Source organism: Rhea americana, unplaced genomic scaffold, assembly GCF_003343005.1.
Source record: "Rhea americana isolate MKP2758 unplaced genomic scaffold, rheAme1 scaffold_329, whole genome shotgun sequence".
Lineage (NCBI taxonomy): Eukaryota > Metazoa > Chordata > Aves > Rheiformes > Rheidae > Rhea > Rhea americana.
The window spans coordinates 374983-397789 of record NW_028186456.1 but is presented as its reverse complement, the minus strand read 5'-3'; the positions used below and the strand labels follow the sequence as shown (position 1 = coordinate 397789).

General features: G+C 40.0%; 1 protein-coding gene across 6 annotated transcripts in view; it reads left to right on the top strand.

The window, feature by feature from the left end:
- The window catches only part of CNKSR2 (connector enhancer of kinase suppressor of Ras 2), a 224948-nt gene that overhangs the window by 180204 nt on the left and 21937 nt on the right, over nt 1-22807 (top strand). For all 6 annotated transcript variants that reach the window (XM_085310881.1, XM_085310880.1, XM_085310884.1 and 3 more), the window contains one exon: nt 1071-1611. In XM_085310881.1, the coding sequence (XP_085167007.1) occupies nt 1071-1611 (541 nt within the window). The remainder of the gene's footprint in view (nt 1-1070; nt 1612-22807) is intronic.

Below are 22807 nucleotides of genomic sequence, written 5' to 3'. Positions count from 1 at the left end.
CCCATTATGGGACTCTTCAGTGTGTTTTTGGAGGCAGCACTTGACTTAAGGCGTTTGCTAAGTTACATGCATTGCTAACTTCAGCAGCCTTCATTGCTGCTTCCACCAATGTGTAGAGAATCCAGATTTATAATCCCAGTCATTGCCCCAAATGGATTAAGTTAGAGAATTCTGTCTTCCTATTCTCAGTATAAAACAGACCCTCCTACTCATCTATGCAAAGCCTCTACCTCCCCCGTTACCAYGAGATCCATCAGGACATTATACCTCGGTAACAGCACAGGTTCTTCCTAAGGTAAAATAAKGGTGCTGTGAAGCTTTATAGTAACAAATTGCACTTAAACTTCTAGAGAAATGCCAACATAAAATTTTTTTCACTCATATCCTAAATGGTAATATGAGTTGTTCTGTTGCTCATGAAAAGGAATTAGAACAAAGGRTATTTGGTTTTTAATTTCTTCTTGCAGCAGATGTTAATATAAAGCCAGAGAATGGACTTCTCTAATTTTTTCTAAATTAGGAATTTAATTTTCATATCCATATACTCAGCTAATGCGTTTCACCTGGACATATTAAAACAAAGCAAAAATTTGAATTGAAAAATCAGGAAAAGCTGGAAGGAGAGAGTGTTCATGATGTTTAATTTGAAAGCAATGCCTTCTCTTCATGAAGCAGAACTTGATTCCAAAGAAACTTTTAACAGTGGATGAAAATAGGCATTTRGGTGGCATTTTAAAGATAATATTAATGGACCAGGAATTTCTCTTCTATGTGTTCCTCAGAGCCTTATTACGCATATTATTCTGGAAGAAGAAAAAAAGACTGTGTTGGCTTATTATATTGATTGATTTATTGATTAAGGGACATTCTGCATAAATACGTGTATCAGTGTGTTGTCCACCGTTGCTGCATGTGTAAATTTGTGCTTGCCTCAAAGCTACAATCAGGGCAGGTTAATCTGGTAAGTTTGTGTCTTCCTTGCTAGAATGGGTACCATCACTAGCAGTAGAAAATATGTGACTACTAGCAATATTAGCAATCTGAATATTTCCCTGACGCTTGTTTTGTAGATGAGTTGCGCAAGCCCATACGTGGAGCCAAAGCACAGCCGCCTCTCGTCCACGGAGACRTCCCAGTCGCAGTCGTCGCATGAGGAGTTTCGCCCGGAGGTGGCGGGGAGCGTCACCGACTCGCCGGTGCGCAAGACGGCAAGCCAGCGGCGCTCCTGGCAGGATCTCATAGAGACGCCGCTGACGAGCTCCGGACTCCACTACCTGCAGACGCTGCCGCTGGAGGACTCGGTGTTCTCCGAGACAGCCGTGGTCTCCCCCGAGCACCGGCGGCAGTCCACCCTGCCCACTCAGAAGTGCCACCTGCAGGATCACTACGGCCCCTTCCCCCTTGTGGAGGGGGAGCGGATGCAAGYGCTAAATGGAAACGGGGGAAAGCCCCGAAGTTTCACTCTGCCTCGGGATAGTGGGTTCAACCACTGCTGTCAGAGCCTTTCAGCCAGTGCCGCCGATCACCACGAAGAAGCACAACAGAAGGAGGTAGAGGAAGAGGAAGAGGAGGAGGAAGGCAAAGCAGCAGAAGAAAACCAGGAAGACAAAAGTAAGTATGGCGTATTTCTGTGGCTTTTCAAGAGTCTTGTTCTTGTAATGTTGTTTTTTCCATTTTCCCTAAAAAAAAAAAGTCTTTCAACATCCCCTAAATTTTACCAAATCCCTCTTGTCACAGATGCATCAAAACTGACCTCTTTGATCTGCCTTATGCATAGGGTTTACTAATCTGATGGAGTGCTGCACAACCTGGCATAGATCACCAAACACCCGCAGGCGGGTCACAGTGTACACCAACCACATGCTATTAGTAAATCTTACTTGTCAATGGATTTTGCTTCCCTGCTGTCTTCCTGCTTCCACTTGATCAGAATCATCCCCTTTTGACAGATGCATGTCTCTGGACATACTTAGTGACTTTGCCAGCTGAGAGCCAACTCCTGTCTGAGTTGTAAAAAGCTCTCAGTAAATCTCAGAGTGCAAGGTTAGATGGTGAGTGTRTGGCACTCAGGTGGACAGGTCACAAGACAGCAAAAAATATGTAAGAAGTTAAAAAGAGAGCAAGTTTTCCCCAGTACCTCCTCTTCTGATACAGAGAGGGAGAAGTTCCAAAAACACTGCAAACCGAAAAAGAAAAAAAAACAAAAAAAAAAAACACTTTGTGACCAGCAGGGTTAAAAAACATTGTAATGCCAAGTACCTGTCTCTTACATGGCATATTAACTCCACAGAAATTAGTGCTACTTGTCAAAAATAATCCAAATAAGCAGGGACCGAGGAAGGGCCCTGCCCCTCCTGAACGTGTAAACACATTTCTGTGTCTGTTTCATGCACTGTCCTTCACTGTCATCTCTGGAGCTTCTCAGCATGTGTTGCTAGCAAAGTTCAGTCGGCAGATGTCCTAGGGTCACTCAACAAGCTGTGTTTCRCTGAATTGTGGGGTTATGTTATGATTAAGCTACGTGTAGTGGCAAGGATGGCAAGATGACCTYCGACACTCTCAAAGGCTTTGTGCTGTCTGTCTGGTTCCTCCAGGTTCAAATTCTTCACTGCAGTGAAGGAGTACAAAAATGGTGAAGAGCTAGAAAGGGGTAGTGATAATTAACTTCAGATAGTCAGCTTCAGATGATTAGCTGCCTAACTAAATTAATTGATTAAACTCTAAACTCAGCACCTCTGTTGAGCATTGATGTTATTTAGTCTACACAGGAGAGATCAACAGTTCTCCTTTTTCTTTGTGTTTTAATCAATAGATTCAAGAGATCTCAAGAGATTTTCTCTTTGAGAAAAATCTTTTGAAGAAATTAAATTGGGTGCCATTAAAAAGAAGAAAAAGGCATGATATTAGTTGCATTCATCTACAGCACTTTCCAAAAAAGCCCATATATGTATTAGGGCAACATTAGACTCTTAGAGAGTGTGAACTGCCTGGTTAACAAGGTTAAATTTCATCAACCGGACAGAATGTGTTATCCTAATTATTTTTAGCCTTCAGTTTTGGTGTTCAAATGGGTTTTTAATGATAGGATTAAAAAAAAAAATCCTCTCAATCAATGTAAAGGGGAGAAGACACTCCTAAAGGAGTGCCTGTACTGTTAGGGCGATCCTCAGAGATTCTGTTGCGGGCCAAGGTTATTTATTGGGTGTTTTAAATCTCAATTTTAAGGCTTTAGGGCATTTTACATTGCACAATACTAAAAAAGGGCTAGTGGTTGGATTAACAGGCCAGAACTTGGGCTCTTCTCCACATTTCCATACTGACTTCCAAAAAGGRACAAAAAGGTTTAATTTCTGACTTTAGCTCCCCATATATACATACTTTTATTTTTTTAGGTGAGAAGATTTTCCTATTTGAAGCACTAATGGGAGTTTATTTTTGAGACATTAATGACCAGCTAAACAAGTGAAGTGCTCATGGTGAATTATTAACCATGAAATTACAAAAACAGAAAGAAAATAATGTTTAGTCTGTTGGAAAGTTTAAGTGTTGAATTGCTTGTTGCTATGGCTACAATGTTCTGTTTGCAGCCCTGGCTTTTTCCAGGGCTGTAACCAGGAAAACGCAGGGATTTCATGCAAGTGTTCTTCTGAAGTGCAAAATGCCAATTTCTTTGCTGGGAGAGTCCCGACTTGCTTATAGCTGCTAAGTCTGTTGACCCAATGGGGTCATGCCCAACTTGTGCATGTTACGGCACTGCTCCCCCCAACCTCCACTACCTCCCTTATCCTGGGAAAATGAAAGAGTGGCCCTGGGGTGGCGAGGAGAGCATCCTCTCCCCATTAGAGAGGTTTTAATCTCTCTCAAAGATTTAACCTTGAACCTTCTGTGACATGGTATTGTATGAACCTTTTAAATTCATTAATTTGCCTTACATGTTTGTGATCCTCACATAGGTCTAAGCTCTTGGATGATCATATGTGTTCTTRTGTTTATGTGTATGTGTTTTAAAGCTTAACCATTCCTATTGCTTCCTGTGTGGGACAAGGAATACAGCTCCTTTGCGGTTGTTGGCATGAGAGTCAAATGTTATTGCCAAAAGTTTGTTTTCTCAGCTTTTTGTTTTTACATTCCCACTTTTAAAAAACCTCTCAAATTTAAATCAAATAGTAAAATGCAGTCATGTTTCTTCCAACMTCCTTTGAAGGCAATTTTTGAAATAACCACACCACAGCCTGGGAAATCCACACTTTATTTCAGATGCTGTTCTCAGCTGAAATAATTTAACAGCGTTCTAGTGACTTCTTACAAAGCTACATGGATCTGCAGCAACTAAGAAWCTGCTCTCTATCTTTTAATCACTCATTTATGCATTAACTATATACTGCAAGAATTTACTGACACTGTGAATAATCCATGTATCAGCTTGGCTGCAATGCCTAGATATATCATGGTAAATCAAAAATATGGGTTGTTCTTTCCTGTGTTTATCTGTTAGGACCTTGACTTTGTTGTATGTTCAGTTGCTTCTTTATGTCTTATCACATTGACTTTGCACTGCTAATTTTTATTTGGTTGATTATTTTATTTCTGTAATTCAAATCASTTTTTCCTAAACCATTTAGTTGTTCCATATTGACACTGTCCTGTAATAGTATCTTGCTTTCTAATCACAGAAGATTCTCTTGTGGGATAGTTGTGTTTGTCCATGTATTTGCTCCTGAGCTTATGAAAAAGGCAGACAATATTCAGACTTGCGGCACCAAACATCCCCTCTCACTGTGTTGCTCTAAAGCAGTCTGCGCACAGAGAACATGCTAATTGCTGTGGCACCATGCGTTACGTTTCCGTGGTTCAGGCATGAAGGACAAGTGGTGCCTTTTCAWATTTGTCTTCTTGTTGTTGGAGGTAATAAAGTGAGACAGCTGTACACCGTGCCTCCACTGCCTGTGTCCCCATAGGCCCATGTCCTCCACACTTTGACATCAGTTTCATCACTCAATGCCAAACAGCACCTAGCATCTTCTTGTTTGGGGTTTTGTCCCAGGATAACATGCTTCATTTCTGGCTTTATTATCCAAAAGCGTTGTTGGAGATTGCTCTTGCCTTTTCACAGGCATCTGTGGTTGGTGGAAAGTAGTCATAAGAAGGACTTTTCTAAGCGTTTAGCATTTAGGAGAAACAAATACTAATTCTCTGAGGAATGTAAATGGCTGTAGGCCCCACTGACTTACCCACAGAGGAATTTGCACCTTTCTGCTTACTCCCTGAAACWGTCTTTGTGGAGCCAGAACATCAGTGAGAGTCTCTGCTGTGCTGGGGAGGGAGCTCTGCTGCCTGGTAAAAGTGCAAAGGTTAACGTGATTTTGCAGGCTCAATAAGACTTCTTCAGGGATGTGGATAGAAAAAAAAAACTATATTTGAGTATGAAAAGGTATGTGGAGGAGGAAAAAATCACCTAAGGTGCTTTCTCACTGTTCAGACCCATTTCCTTCTGCGTTGTTCCTGACCTCTTTATCCTATCCGTGCTTCTGCAAGTTTTCTGTCCTTTTCCTTTCTGTTCTGTTCCTTTTATTGTAACTCCTTCTCTGTTAATATGAGTTTTAGGGGTTTATGCTGCTACCCATCACCATAACTTTGGAGTATCTTCTATAGAGGATGGACAACTATAATAAATCAATTTCAATAAATCAATGGCTATCCATTGCGGGGAGCTGAAAGGGGTTGATGTTCTTTTCTGTTTGTGGCATGGACTTTTTTCACTGGAGTTTATATGAGGATGTGACAGTCTTCCCTGTGTGGTGTGTGTCATATTGAAAAGATTTGGTAACATTTCCTAAGAGTGGGCGTGCTCACCTGTATTCCTTGGCATCTTGGTCCATCACTGTAAGCCCTTGTGCAGGTGCGTGGCATCTGCAGCTATCCTTTGCTTAGTCCTACGCAGTCTAATCTGCGTTGTCCGAGAAGATTAGCCTCATACTCTAGTTTCTGAAACTTGGCTCTTTACCTTAAACCACTGAAGACACTTGCCAAAGGCTGGAAYAGGAGCTGGTGCTGGTGTTTCCCATTTCTGCAACTCAGAGAGAGGTCCAGGCCCCACAAAGGATTTCAGGAAAACTCCTCTTAATTTCAGTGAGAACTAGGCACTGACATTAAAGTATCTGCTTGCTCTGAGGTACCRGGCATGAGACTTTTCTTCTCTCCAGTAAAAAAAAAAATCAACCAGTAGGAGAATAATAAGAGAAACTGAAAGCAATTTCTCCCATGCTACCCAGTTGTAGAAAGGAAATTCAAGATGTTTTGCAGGACGGATGGTTCAAGGACTCCCATGACTAGCAACATCTCAGGCTTTGCACACTGTGCCCGGGGAGGTAAACCTGTGGGAGATCCTAGGCAGCATTTGCCTTCAAGAAGGAGGTTGTACTAGTAAAACGATGTGCTCTGGGTAACGTCAAATATTTCAGATTCTGAAACGGGGCAGAGGGATCCTTGCCCTGGACACAGTGCCTCTTTTTAGTGAGAGGGTTTTACTGTGTGATTCGAACAGTAGCTCTCAGAAAGATCAATACTTCCTAATTAAATACAACATTATAAATCTATACATTGTGTGCCACTTCTAGTTTTGTTTCTTTAGCTTTTGGATAGAGTATCTTTTTACTTTGAGAACAYTAAGCAGCAGGGAAACCTGGGAGTTTGGGTGAGTAATGTCTTAAGCCTGTACTRCGCACACCTGAGTTGATGGCAATGTGTGTCTGAAACTAGTCGGACCATTTTGCTTTTCTGACAGCCCCTTTCTGTTTTAGAGAGAACACTACTAGTGGCGTCCTGCCATTTGACCACCTAGGTAGTTTTATCTGCACCAAGAGGCAAGAGGAAGGTCAGTAAGATTCTGGAATTACTCAGGTTAGCAAGGACGTGCATGCCAGGTAGTATCTTAAATACGTGAGGCTGTGAGAAATGACAGGTAGTGTTTCACATTAGAAATATTCCTGTGAGGCTGGTGAATAGCACGAAGCGCAGCACCCTCTGGGACGCTAAGGAGGACGTTTTTCTAACTTACGGCATCGGCTATCAGTCGTGCACAAACCAGAGCATTTTGCCAGTGTTGCTGTTTTTTTAGGCATCCTCCCTTCTGTGCAGCACAGCCCGAACACGCTCTGATGCTGGAGTAGAGTACTGAAATGGCTGCTTTTTCCGAGCTTGGTTTTCACAGTCCATTTTTTCATTTCTAATTCCCGTTGGAGTCCCTTCCAGTGAGACCTGCAGGCGCGTTCGGGCTGCTGCCCGCTGCGCAGCGCCGGCGCCRTGTCGGCGCTCCGTGGGGACGGGGCTGCTCCTCAGCCGCCCCCGGGGCTCCCGGCAGTAGCTTTGCTGCTAGCTCAGAATGAACTTGGCTGGAAGTRTAGGCAGTGATATTCAAAAACACACTCTTAAGCATGTTGGCTTATATCCTCGATGGCTAGGCCCCTCTGAGTTTATATCCCTAGCAGGAAATTTCCTTCAATGGCTGCRGAGGGAACYGTGGAGAAGCAGGACGAGATGGGCRCTAGCATATTACCTGACCATCCTTTCCAGCAAATGCCTTGCATCTGAAATGTTTTGTGGACCAGCATTTCATCGTCTGTGTATATTCCCCCCAATCCTTTCTTTTTTAACTGTTTGGTGCTTCATTGTTTTGGATCCAGGCMGAGAAACAGTCCAGAGACATGAGAGAGCTGGCACATCTAAAAATTATTGATTAGAGGACAACATTATGGATACTCCAGTTTATATGTCAAGCTACAATTTTATATCATTGTCAAATTTTAAGAGACATGCTTATCTGAATAGGACTTTCTCTAAGCTTTCAAAAGCAAGTGCATACCTGGGAAAATCGTCACCCCAGATAGGAGCTGCTTCATTACCTCCCAGCTGTCATGTATGTGTGCGTATTCAGCTGCATGCATAAAAAGTGTTTTTTAGACCATTGTATTAAAAAAAATATATTGATCCAAAGACTAACTTGGATAAACAAGTACTGTGAGTAGGTATCTTTCTTCCTGGGCAAGTGTCTTTAATTCAAATTTTAAACTTTATAAAACAGAGCTTTTGCAATTCTCATGAGCAAAAGAAACTCTATTATAAAAGTATTTTTGAATTCTAAATAAAAATGAAGACATACAAAAACTCTGGGTTCGTATTTTAAATTCCAGTTGGAAGGGAAAAAATTACCTGCAGTGTTTGAAAGCCAAATATTGAATCATTTACCGAGGAGCAAKTCAATAAGCAATTTGGACTGTCAACAAAAATAAAACTAGTTCAGCTTTATGCCTGTTAGTGTTTATAAATGTGAGTTCATTTTTACCCAGAAATATGCTGTTGCAATGTCTAAATTTTAATTGATTTTCATTGTCCATGCTGCTAACCTTTGCTAAAAGTACAAAGGAGAGATGAGTTTCAGAAATGGAAATATTATAAGTTATTTTCTTACTTTTTTTTTTTTTTTTTTTTTTTTTTTTTTTTTTTTTTTTTTTTTTTTTTTTTTTTTTTTTTTGCTTCTAATAGCTTTGGATGTCTTTATCAGCAAAGGTAATCTGATTTTGCCTGAACTGTCTGGATTAAAAGATTTTTTTACAAGCAACAAAAACTACAGAAGGGAGTTTCTTACATGACCATTCGTACAGAATACTTTTCTTGCAGAGTATCCTCAGTTGCAATACTAAGCTGGCAGCTGTCAGTGGAGCCATCCTGTCAGAGGCACCTTCAGGTTAGGTCATGAAGCAAGGAATGTATGGATATAATACTATATTCCTGCTATTGCTGTATTCAACATCAATTCTCTTGCTAGGTGTCATGTAACTAGTCTGTGGTTTGCCTTTAATTTTCCCATTGCTTGTTGTAAGCAAGCTGTGTCCATGCCTCTACCCTGCCTTGAATCTGGCTGCAGAGCTACTGTCCTGGGGAAAAGACAGCTCATGAGTCATAGACCCCTTCACATGTGATACAGGGAATGCCATTCAAGTCTCTCTAGTTCTCATATTGAAGGATATGTGATTGCTTCTTGGTTTCTTGGCTTGGTATGTCTCAATAACAATATAATAAGGCCCTTTTGTGCTACAGATGTTTTCTCTCTATTCCAAATGTGCTTTCATTTTAAAGCATAATATACTCACATTTCTTAAGCAGGCAAATATCGCTATTTTGAAATTATTTTGGTACAAGAAGGAAAAACAATCTGCCTTTTTTAATTACCATATCATTTCTCATTAAAAGGAGGGTTTTCCTGTCCTAATATGTATGTTTATAGTCATTTTKGTTTCAAAGGTGAAAGAACTATATGAAGTATTTAAACATTTACATAAATCTTCTCATTAAAAGCTCACTGAAAATCTTCTCATTAAAAGCTCACTGAAAATTGTTTTAAAGACACATGCAGAGTTGACCATTGCACAAGTCATGAAGAAGCTGTTTTTCTCTAGGATTTTTGTAGAACTGTGAAAATTCCTCTTTTCGTTGAGATGCAGCTGGGGTTTAGCATAATCAGAAAGAGTTTCTGAAATGGAAAGGAAACAGACGTGTTTTTAAAATACATAATTTTAAGATACATTTTTCAATTCTGAAAAGATTTGAAATTATTTTTATGATTGTTTATAATTAGATCAGAAGAATATGACACAGTACTGGAAAGACTGAGAGAAGAGAGGAGAGATAAAGTTGGATTATATTTATTACATCTCCAGGTGGTACCATCTGCTCTCTGTGGCTTTCAAGTTTTTTCTAAGACAACCATTAAAACATATGCAGGGAAGAACTTGAGTCATTAGTGCTTGGAGAAGCGTAGGAGGGGTGTACTTTTATTAAACTGTTAACATGCTGAACTTCTGTATTGTCACCATGTAAAAATGAGTCTCATTTTAATTAATATTAGTCATGGGTAGCAAGGTAAGGTATTAAAACCTGCAGGTATGGGATTCTTAATGTGAATGGTCAGCATCTTGCAAGATTTATTTTTTTTTTTCCTCAGAGGAGACTCTGGAAAAGYCAAATTTGTTACAAGGCAGTTTGGTTTGGTTTAATCTGTTTTTAAAAGGGAAGCYCTTTGATTTCTTGGATTTAAATTAAAGGTTGTAATGAAAGCCTATGAAGCAAATATTGCAGGGTAGTTTTTCATTCATTTTCCTAGGGTCCCAGCCTCATCTGAGGCTGACTTGCCTTTCCTTCTAGCCTCTAGCTGCTACGCTGGAGGACCACAGGTCTTCTGTAGGGGTGGTGTGGTATCCCACACCGCATGGAAGTTCTTGGATGCTCTTGGACACCTGAAGTGGCACAGAGTGCTTATGTGTAGGCTTCTCAATCTCTCCTCAGTTGTTTCCTAAATCTTTACACTGCAGGAAAGGAACATATATAGACTGGATAGTTACAAAACACTGACCTCTCTGAAGGCTGTGGTGAAACTGTGTGCACTGTGCATTTCACAGAACTGGTAGACTGGAGAGGAAACTGAAGGGTTATTCAGTATCTCCCTCTTCTCTATACCTGCAGCAGCTATACCTGCYGTATCTGTCCTTAAATACCACCTATGGTGGGCATTCTGCAATCCCTTCAGACAGTGCTTTTCCTCTTTATGGTACTGCAAAGGAATTTTTACTGTTTTCTAATGAGTATTGGATTTTTCCTTCTGCAATTTTAGCTTAGTATTTCCTATCCGTTATGACATGGAAAACAAAACATCTCCATTAGGGTAGCTCTTTTTTTTTGAGCTGAAAGAATGTTCTCAAACTTCCTAGGGACCAATCTTCTTTTTTTTTATATATTTTTTTTCCACAAATAGTGTTTTCTAGACTTCTGACCATTTTAGTTCCTTGGATCTTCCCAGCTGCCTTCTACCTTTTCTGGAAAGGTAGCATCCAAAACTGGATGGAGTATACCCAGCTGAGACGAGGAAGATGGCTTCACCCTGTGTTTTATGCACTCTGTTGTGATAAGCATTTGTTTTGCAACTGTATAGTACCTCACATTTCAGTTTGTGCAGTCCTGTAGCCAAGATCCTTTTCTGCCTAACTGTGATGTTCCTTATAGATGTAGAACGAATTATTCCTGTGCCTTTCACATGTCCACATTAAGTAGCTTATGTTGATAAAAACATAGGGTGATCTCAGATATCTAGGTGATTGATCTAAATTCAACCAATAAACAAATAGGAAAAGTTTGTAAAACTATCACCCTGGCTAGAGAAAAAAAATGCGTTGCAGTCTGGCCTGGTGTTTGCCAGGTTCTGTGTCTGTTAGCAGAGTATTTTCCATATTGTTACATGAAAGTGGGCATTTCATCTCGCCAAATCATTGTGACTTCTAAGGCTGTCCTCCGGCAATCTGGGAGACATTTCCTCCCTCTTTCATGTTTGTAAATTATAATAGGCTTATTCTCTTCCAATGTCCAGGTCATTAGTGAAAATAATGAGTATTTCTGAAAGTAGGACACCCTTAGGGGAACCCCACATAATGCTGCCTTCATTTTTAACAGCGAACCTCTTGTTATCTCCTCAGACTGGGCTTCACTTTTGCTGTCAGAGGACAGCCTGATTGTAGGGCTAATGCTGCTCACTTCTGGGCCTGAACTTCTAGAAGGGAAAGACTGTGGTGTGTCTCTAGAAGATAACCATTTTTTTTTCTCCTTTTGTGGCCCCAGTTTGCTAGTTTGGGATCTTGTTGAAGATAGCTAGCACCACCGCATCAGTGTAGCTAGTGTGATAGTATTAAATAATATCATTTCATGGACAAAACATGAAACAACATTTCTCTGCAGTACCTTGTTGTATTTACATGAAGAAAATGGCTGCATTTTCAGCAGGATGGTCACTGTATGGCTTCGCTTTTTGAGTGCTTCTGGCACAAAATAATAACCAATTATTTCTTGCTTTCGGGATTACAGAGGTGTGAACTCTAGCCTTTCAGAATATAAAATATCACCACTGATTTGTTAAAAAGCATTTGAGTTGTTATCACTGTTAGAAAATGAGGAGAGAAGCTGCCAAAAACTTTCTATTTAAAAATACTTTTCGGTTGTTGATTTAATCATGTGAAGATTTACAGGACTCAAGAGGGGGATGGAATTAAACAAACCTCACTTGAGAGATTTTTCCTGGTTGTAAACTCAGGGATGGACAGAGATCAGACAGCAGGGTCTATGCATAGGGTGTAATTCTTCTGCTCTTTAGCCACCTAAGTATGTGACGTCTGAAGCTGAGCTGCTTTTCTTGGATTGTCATCAACAGGGAGAAACAGGCATCCAAGATAAGTCAAATACTTAGTATTCGGGTGTGCCTTTTTTTCCTGCTAAGGACACAGAATGAGGAGAATCAGGGAAGAGGAACATCCGGGACTCCTCAGATTAAGGCCTTTTGCTCGGAGATGTCCCAGATCAGCCGCTTACAGCATGCCAGTGGTGTTTTACCTCTCATATAGATATGCCACAGGGCTGCAAAAAGAGCAGTTTTACATAGGTGAGGAGAAGAGCTTACAAGACTGATGGGAAATGTCTTGCCGCTGATCTGGAGTTGGTTAACCAGGTGGCCATTTGGGAATGTTTCAAAGGGAAAGGATTTTACCTTGACTGCTTTACTGAAGAAGACTTCCAGCAATGAGAATAAATACTACTGAATACTGGGTCTCATTTAGCATTTAATTCTGAGTTCAGTGAAACTCAACTTTCTAGTGGGATTGGCTGGCTCAAGAGAGGGACTCACTTGTGTGCAGAAACAGCAGACTAGGCTTGGTGATATGAGGGGCCCATTTCAGCTAATACTGTTTTCTACATGTGCAAAACAGTCACCACAGAATACTTAAAAGTCAGTCAATATGAGAATGAGAAAATTAGAGAGTATTTTCGTGTAGAAAAAGTAACGAGCTGTTTTAGAATTCACATAACAGTATTTTAATAGCCTCTACATTTGGCATTAAAGTAATATTTTTATTGTACTTATGTGAGCACTTCATGTCCAATATGAAAATCATGCTTAATCTATAAAAAGCTTGAAGTTGATTATTCTGAGCATTCTTCTGTTTCCTTCCTCTCTACCAAGAATATACCCTGCTGTTTGCTTTCAACTTTTTATTAAGAAAATAAATTTTATTTTCAAGAGTTTTTCATTATATTTTTAGGGACAAGAGTAACTGGTTTGCATCTTTTCAGAGGAAAGAAAAGGGTACTTTTCTTTACTTTTTTCTGATTGCGTAAAAAGCCTAGGGAAATTCTCATTTACGTTTAGATTCTCATATTTTAAAGTTGATCAAGACTAAGTTTTTTTTTACTTTTTGTCACTAAGGATTACGTGTACCTTCTCCATTATTGTTGTRCAGTCTTGATATTTACTGTCGTATTTTCTAAGGTAGCCTCAAAAGTTGCATTCTTGCAGGGACTAGGAATACTTATTGATGAAATTGGACAATTTAACCATACTGTAAATTTTTATACCAATATCCTGAAGATTTAAATCTCAGAATTTTGACAATGATTTATGAAATGGTAAGCCTGGGGGAATAAATTAAAAAAAAAAGAAAAAAAAGGAAAAGAAAAATACACTTCAGAACTTGGTGCATTGTAGGTTAATAAATCAGTTATTGCAAAGTTCTGTACTCACTTTGCATTTTAAAATTCTGTAGTCTCATTCACAGTTTCTGCCTGCAGATGTTAAACATTATAGTGATCATCATGAATCTTATATTATACGATGTCCTTGCTTGGAAGGCTGCAAAGTAGTAAGTCTGGGCACTCAACTCTGTGAACATTTTAAACAGTCTGTAAAATACATGAAAAATGTCTACAGAGTAATAGATGTTGAAAACAGGATGTATGTTGTTAGTTCTTACTGGGAATAGTTGTTTAAAAGAAGGCTGAAATTTTTGATTCAATTAATTTTTGAACTATTGGTAGAAGGTGGAAGGAAATTTCGGAGTCTTCATAAAATGAAAAAAAAAAAAAGATTGCCTTGGAGACTGACGACTTGGGAATGACTTTTACAGCTAATGAAGCTCAAAAATATCAGCCACTTCTTTCTTGCTCTCCTCTATCCCAAAAGGCCAATTTTCTGAGTTTATACATGTTGTGGCTAAAAAGATTATGGCATTTATATCAAGGATACAAGAGTCACTTGAAGCAAAACTTAGGCTCTTTGGTCACTTTTGAAAATAGTACTTGGGTTCTTGATGTATTTCATTCTTTTCTTGTACTTTAGGAGAGGTTCAGTGTGGGAAGCCCAGTCCACAGTTAGATGGCCCTGAGAAACCAGCACAATCCCTTGGAGCTAGGCAGCACATTACTGTTTGGATTTCTACTCAGAGAAAAGCAGGAGTGGTGGGGTGAGATTTTATATTTCTTCTGGATTTGGCATTTCTGCCACTGCTATTGGAAGACCATGTCAAGGAACAGGAGGTTGCTGAGACCAGGTGAAAGAATGACCAAAGGAATGTGCAGCTCCCAAGACTGTGGGAGCTTAATTTGCCTGTATAAAAAGAAAGGAAGTGAGTTTGTAAAGCTTGTTGGGAAAACAGGGAAGCTGGGGAAGAGGTAGTAAAATCCAATGGGTTGAGGTAGAAACAAAAGACCRAAGACTAGACGTAAGACACACATCTATAATAGTAAGGATAAGCTGTGGAGTAAGTTGCCTTGAGTAGTGATTAATTTTTCAAATGAAAATTCTGTCAGCCCTAATGTCCTGTGCCACAACTGAGAGTGATCATGTTATAAATCTTTTCTCCAGGTGGAACAACTGTTTTAAGAACATTTTGTCTTGAAGTGACACATTCCTCTTACAGAAAAACGTATACCATAAGTGCCTTCATGTTGCAGTTAGCTTTGTTTCACAAAATTACACAATTTAGCATGCTGTGCAGGTCAGTCAACTCGATGCATTTTATGTTGGGGACATGTACTGAGAGACTGTGCCAGTTAACAGAATTATTTCCTCAGCCCGAGTTATTCTCCAAGGAGGAGAATCTGACATAAGCTTGGGATTATGTCATTAACTTTGTAATACCACTGTCCATAGTTACCTGAAAAGACTGTTATTTCTGCTAAATAAAACCTCCATAGTGTCCCCTTAACTCTTGTCTTTTAAAGCATTATCAGAGGCCTCTGGTGAAACTGTTTCTTCAGATGACTTAGTCATTTGTACCGTACTGAAATGGAGTGGATATTTTAGAAGACTAAGTCATAAGCCTGTTACTTTAGTTTGTCCGTGTATGTTTTGTGTTTCTTCAGTTTGCTTTTGCTAATCTTTAGCTGTTATCACAGCTAGCTGTGTTATAACTGATCAAAAGCGTATAGCCAGATCCCCATCTCTTGTCCTCCTGGCTTTTATTAAYGTCTGTCTCCTCCTTTCAAGGCAGCCTGGACATGAAATGGTTGTAACAGTTCCAGACTGGGCAGGGAAGGTGGTTGTCTGCACTCAACATGAGTGATTTTGGGTTTCTGCTTCTGAAATCTTCCCACTCTCATGCACGTGCCTGCTGATCCCATAGGTATTGCCGATGTTGCCATTGCAAGGAGGTGTTTGGAAACACTCGGATTAAGCTGACCATGTTCTTACTTTATTTCATACTTCACAGAGAARTGATTTGAGCGCCACTATGCAAATTGCAGTCGCTCCCATTTTTTTCATCGTTAGTTGTTGTGCTGATTATAATGTGCCCCTCATACCACACTATAACCAGAAAAAATAAATTCTCACCTATTCCTACCTTCCTGTGTACTTTTTTTCACAAGAAACTTAACTTGAAAAAGGCCTTATTTGTCCACAGAATGATTTAACAAATTTATCGTATAATACACATTGAACTTCATTAGCTCTGTGATCGCTGTAAAATCCTTAAATTAATATAACAGATACAAGCAACAACATTATAATAGATGATATGATCTTCTGTTTCATAAAGCTTTTTCTGTGGTCTCTTTTCCAAAAGCAATCTTGTTTTCTGTGCTTATTTTATGTTAGGTATGAAAAATGTGATATAAATCAAAGATCAATTTATAGTTTAATTCCATGCTGTTGCACCAAAAYAATTCCTCCAGAACTATTTCACCTATATTTCTGAAATAAAAGCATTTAGGAARATGAACATAAATTCAAGTTGTTGCAGATTACAAAAGCATCAGTGACAAGTCTTTGCAATATCCACTTGTACTGGTAACAAGTCCAGGGTGTTATACAAGAAAATTAGTGAGCTTATTGCCATCAAGTAGGCAGTGTACTTAAGAGACATGTTTACTTTGCTCTGAAAAGGCAAATCCTTGTAGAATTAAAGACTCACTAAGCTTGTTGTTTTTCCTATTTAGTCTTGCAGTCTAACTTTCCCATTCTGCGTGGCAGATGGGGGCTTAGTAAAAATTATCCGAAAGGTTGATCTGTGTAGTTCTGGACCAGATGTCAGACTCTGAGCTAGTTGCCTTTAAAACACAAACTGCAAGCACCAGGGCTTGCACTGGAGAGCAGTTGCGGAGCTTCCAGTCCCACCTTCCAGCTACCCTGACAGCTTGCCTTGAGCAGTAGCTAAAAACATAATCCTAGGGAAGAAGCAAAGGTGTTTTTTTTTGTAGCCCTTGATGGAGCCTTATTCCACAAATCAGTTTTATCACTTTTGAACTCAGGTGTTTTTTTAGCCACATGATATGGCAGCAAGGAGTTGCATGGTTTAACTCCAGGTTGGAGAGAGAAACGTCTCTCTTGGTTAATTTTGAACCTACACCAGAATTTCAGATGTCGTCCRTTATTGGAAGAGGCAGAGATCACTCTTCCTCTGTTTACACTGTGAATGTATGTGCTCATAATTTTATAGACTGCTCTTATTATAGTGACCAAGTCTGAAGTACGAGTGTAATCATACCTTCTAGGAAAAATCTTTCATGTCACTGATAATCCCTGTTGCTCTGTCATTTACTTGCCCTATTACTACTTTTTGAGACCAGGAAGCCCGAGTGGCATACAGTCTTCAAGACATGACACACCAGGGGTTTATACAGTGGCATTTTAATGTTTTTCTGCTTCATTCTCTACTCTGTTCCTTATTTTCTCAGAAGTAAAAGCCTTAACTCTTAAGTACTTCCAATTTCTCTGTCAGGAAGCGGATTTCAATTTTTTTAACAAATATTCTGTAAATATGGTTTTGTACTCCAAGAAGAGGACCAGTAAGAACCATTTAGTGCATGATAGTTCTGCCTTAAAGAAAAAAAAGGGGGGGAGGGAATGTAGTTTTGACATAGGTGATACATTAAAGGAGAAAGATAATGCTTATTCACATGAAAGTGAAGGAAGAGGAAAGTAAAAAGACATGGATGTGCTCTGCGCTGGGGCACCAGGCCCTGCAGCTGCAAGGCTAAGCGAGCCAGAGCTTGAAGAAAAGCATGATGAACCACCAAGAGGTTTCCGTTCTTGCAATTTTTAATCCTGATTATGCCTGAAAGAGATGCCATGCTTTGCAGCAGATTGCCGGGCGGCAGCTGGCGAGCCGCAGGCGCTCTCCCCGCCGCCTCGAGCTGCCGCGCTCGGCTCCGGCCGGCGCGCCTCGGTGGGGAGCTGCCCCATGGCATCCCTCCTTCCCGCTCCTCTTCCTTGCCGACTCCTCTGTCGCTAAGGGGATGGGCTCAGCCCATCCCGTGCCCTCACCTCCCTGGTGGCTTTCAGAGCCGGGGGAGTCCTTTGCCAGAGGCTCTCCTCTCTTCAGTCACGTTTTCCCTTCTTCTGCGTATAATTCGCTTCRAGAAAACAAACGGTTTTGTTCCCTGCTTGTGATCTAAAAGCACTGATAGGGTGACAAGCCCTAAGAACTACAATCATACAGTTACCTAAAGGATGATTTTTAGACTAATATGGAAAATAGTCAAATACCTTGGAGACTTTTAATTCTTAGTTTCTGTAGTAGTAGTCAGGAACTTTTATATTTCAGTTTTCTCTTTTCTGTTTCAAGAGATTTTGAGGTGCTAGTAGGTAGTATTTTCTATCTGAAGCTTAGGGTTTTCACAGTAGAAATGGTGAAGAGCAAGTATTAATTCCAAACATTCTTGTTTAAATTATGTTCTTTTATTCTGTCACAGACTGAATTTGCACTTTGGTCTCATATCCTCCACGAGACTGACCTGGCCTCTGGTATTAGTTGTCCTAGGATAGCACTTGTGATCTCTCATTTCCCATGAAAAGCCTTAAAGATCCTGCTCTTGTTTTCCTGAGAAACAAGAACATTTTTGGCATCCCAAAAGGTTTTGAGAAATGCCCAACTCCCACCACAACTTGGCCGTCAGCACCAGGTAGAAGAGGCGGAGCTGCTGTGGGAACGGGTTGCTCAGCCTGAATCTGGAGGTGGATGTAGCCACCCTGGAGTGCCTCGGGAGCTGTTTTCTTGCTGTCACACTGCTCCTGCACCCCAAAGGCACAGCGGGTCTTCTTAGGGCTCCAGGGTATTTCCCTTGCCCCCTCCTGAGGAGGCGTGCGTGCAGGAGCAGGACTCTGTGCCTCCCCACCCTGCGAAAAGATTGCACCTTCTTAGCAGAGGGTGCATGAGAGCCAGTGCCCAAACGGGGTATTGCTTCTGTAATCTGTTAAACATTGGGTTATTTCTTCTGGGAAGTAATGCCATCATCTGAAACTATGGGAAAGTATCAAACGCAATATGTGTGTGGTGGAAATGTTTTGGTAYTTAAGAAGTGCTTTGGGGGATGGGATTAGGGAGGGAGAATAATGGGAAGCAAGGATTTCAGACACTGATGCCCTTGTACCTTTGTTTTAGGATTCTTGAGGGGGGAAAAAACCTCAGAGGAATTGGTGGAAGYGTAGAATTAATTCCCTCCCATTTATCTCCAGTGCATCAACAATTCAGTCAGGATTTTCATTTTAAAAAATGCTGAGCACCACATCCCCTCTCTTCAAGAGGATATTTGATGGGTGCCTGGATTTCCAAGGGAGGCAACAGGGTGAAAGGCTCCGACCTTGGAGCAAGGCGCTCTGCAGGGTGGCATCACATGCCACTGTTAAGTGGGATGTGCTGTAATGCCACCCCCAGGCTCCATCTGGGCTCCATGACCAGTCTGCTCAATATTTTTCATCTTCTCCCACCACTGGCTTCCCATGAAGTGTTGCCCTGTGATTTTTGGAATGAGTATTTAATCAGCAGTGTAAACATGTAAGGCAATAAGACAAATAGCTCCTTTGGTTATAGTTTCCTGGATTTTCCCGCCTAGATTGTATATAGAAGTAGTGTCTTAGCCCACTTGAAGAGATATTGGCCAGTTGAAGAAATCTTGTTGACTCTAACATGTTCAGGGATTTGAAAAATTGAAACAGTTTAAAATTTATTGTTCGTTGCTATCTTTGAAGTTGAAATACGCTGGTGAACTTCTGACATTTTCAGCACTTGACTCCATAAAAGTAGCCTTTAGCCTAATAAAATTCCTGTTCAATTCTGATTTTCTCTAATTACATTGGTGAGTGTATTGCTTGACATACAATAGGCTCAGGATGTATTTTTTAAAACCCCAACACATTTGAAACACTTCTGAAAGCAGCTACTGCATATTAAAAATCTACGAGCTCTTACAAACAAGAAGTGTAGCAGTGCTTGGCTTGCCAGGATACMTTATATAAAACCCTTCTGTGTGAGGTTTTTATGAGATAATTATTCTCATAAAAATAAAAGTAAAATTCACCAGATGAAAATATATCCTTTCAGTATCTACCAGGTGTGCAGCATTTTATCATTAATTCTTCATTTTATATTCCCAAGTACGTAATGAATTCACTGTAGGAAAACAAGCAGCCAATTGCTGTATCGGTCTGATGGGCTTTCAGGACACTGTAGACACCTCAGAAAGCAGCTGAATCATTACTTTAAAACAAGAAAAGAGATTTCTGCCTTATCTTTACATAAAGTGAATTAATACAAGGTTTCTAGAAGCACTTTCTTTATATGCTTATTTTGTACAGTTTAATTCAGTTTGATAGTCTGCTGGAGGAGGGGTTTAAGAGCTGATGACATTTGTGTTGCTAAATATGGTGCTACTACAGCTTGCAAGAGACCTGGCTAAATCAAAAATAGAGTTGGAGCAAAATCATATGACTCGCCTGGAAGCAGTCAGGCAAGTTGRATTAACTGATCAAACCCATGCTAGTACATCAGGAGAAATAACTAGATATATGTATTATATGTAGAACAACCAACCAAGGGGAGTCATCAAAATTTCACTTAATAGCCTTGCCAGAAGAGTCTGTATTTTGCGTATGCACTTCTCCAGTAAGCTCCAAATCTGATTAAACTCTCAACATTAGCCTAATAATAATAATAATAATAATAATCTACATGCGCAGGTTTCCCTAACGTGGCAAGTTTTTTAGAGTTCTCATTGACATTTTTGCAAAAGCTGCTCAAGAGCCTCAGCAAAACATATAGCCACAAAAAGCAAGATTACACTTCTTGCTCCGTCTGCTTAACCATACAGTTTGATGTGCAGTACGATAGAACATATATGATCTGCTTCTGTTACTGAGCCCTTCTGAGACGAGCTCCTAGGCTATGATCTAAATAGTTGCTGCAACTATCACCAGCTCTGACTGCGGCAATGTTTCAACTTTCTGTCCTTGAATGCAAATAGACAGTGGGARGTTTCAGTCTGCCCATGTGTTGTTTAGTCATGCAAGTGATTTTGTCAGTATGTCACTACTTTTGCTGTCAGTGTGTAAGACACCATCACAAAGAACAATTRCGTTATGTGATGTTGGTGCATTAAAGGGTTCTTCAACTAAAGTTGTTTCCACTGTCCAGAGTGAAAAACTTGTCCAGGGAAGGGTTTTTTGGACAATAAAATTTTGGTTTTATATTTTTAGCAGAAACTGTTCTAGGTTTAGAAACAGAGGGAATCATTTTTGTAATTTTGAAATTGTTGCAGTTGTCTATACGTTTTGAGCCTTCACAATGTTACAAAATTGTGCAAGTAGTCACTACAAAAATAACTGTAATTCTTAGCAGTATCCTTAACAAAAAGAAATCCTAGGAGCTTAGAGCCATCCTCAGGATTCATGAGATCTTATCACAGTATCTGAAAGTAATCCATATGATCAGACTTCTGTACACCCAGAGTTCCAGTTATTTGTGTAAATTTAAATTTGACGTGTTATAAGTAAATTCCTTACATTTGTGTTACCCTTGAAAGCTCCAAGCAACTTAATGTGCAAAAATTCCTAGAAATATGCTTTAGATAAAGGTGATACAGAGAATAGACTGCTGTGATAATAGGACCAATTTTCTTTAAATATTTCATATAGAAAAACTGGGTAATACAAGTGCAAAAAAGCAGTACGTGACTTTATTTTCTTTTCAGAATTGAAATTCAAAGCATTAGTTGGGAAACAAATCTTGTGCTTATACTGTATAGTGATTCTCTCTATGAGCAGCAAACAGGAACTGTAGTTCCTGCTTCACGATCAGGAAATAAAGACACATCTCTCTGAGCTATTCACAGTATAAGCCATACAGGACATTGGGTAAATTAAACTTAGCTTTATATGCCGTTGCAATCAAAGCCTGGCTAAGACCTGACTAAGACTTAAGAACTGGATTGACAGGGACCTCACCCTTAGATATATGCCTTACGTTTTGAATACAACATCGAGTTCTCTTGGGTGAAGTACATCCAATAGAAATACGTAACTTAGTTTCACTGTAGTCCAGCAATTAGGGTGCCAACATACAAAAATTTTAGTATCACTCTCAGAATTCGTAAATTGCCCAGTGGGACACTAAAGTCYTGATTACATCTTGCACCCTCTGAATGTATATAAAACTGAGAAAGTTAACCAGCTTCTTTTCCTGACCCTGTTTATYCAACTGCATGTTTTTCCTCCTCTCCAAAAGAATGAAGTCCGTGTTTTTCATCTTACAACAATAACAGTGAATATTTTTCAGATTTTATACAGTTTCACTGTTTGTGTCTCCAATTAGAGGGCCTCATGTGTCTTGGGGCAACTATCTGTGTTACTTTACAGTGGTTACTAAACAAACTTCATTACAAAGTTGATGTACACTGATTTCTGACAGAGCCACAACTCAAAACTGCCCAATCTTGGAGTTGTGGACTATTACTCCAGCAAGACCCCAGTAAGAAATTAAAGGAAAGAGTTTTACAGATACAGACCTCTGCAGCAGAAAAATAAGTAACCATGAGATATAGCTAGAATGGAGGAACCTAATATAAGCAGAAATAGTGAGAGTTTGATGATCTGACATGCTAAGTTTTTTCTTTAAAAAAAAAAAAAAAAAAAGGCACCAAAAAGAAGAGCCAAAAATGTGATTGCTATGGGTGGATGGTACTCCTTTGTTCGTTAGATGCTTTCCTTACTGATAGCATCTTTATTTGCTCAAGACAGCTGAGAGTTAATCACTTTTAGTAAAACTTCCAGGAACTAACAGCAGACAGTAGAGGGACCCTAGTGGTATTGTCACAGAGTATCCTGTCATTTGGAGGAACAACGTAGGTAAAGCAATTTTTCTTCATGAAAATCTTGTCCCTGCCATGGCTGCAGTAAGTATTACTTCAGCAGAAGGCAGCGAAGAAAGAAGGGCAAAAAATGGTTGTCTGTGTCCACAGGCTTCCCAACACATCGCTGTGTACAGAGACGGGGGATTTCGCTAAGCAGGGGGAACATTTTGAGTGGGGGTCAGTGCAGGCAGCGTGGCTCCTGGGATGTCYGTGCTGGGGCACCAGGCCCTGCAGCTGCAAGGCTAAGCCAGTCAGATTTTGGAGAAAAGCATGATGAGCTTAGGTGCCTTATGGGTCTTCCCTACACAAAAGG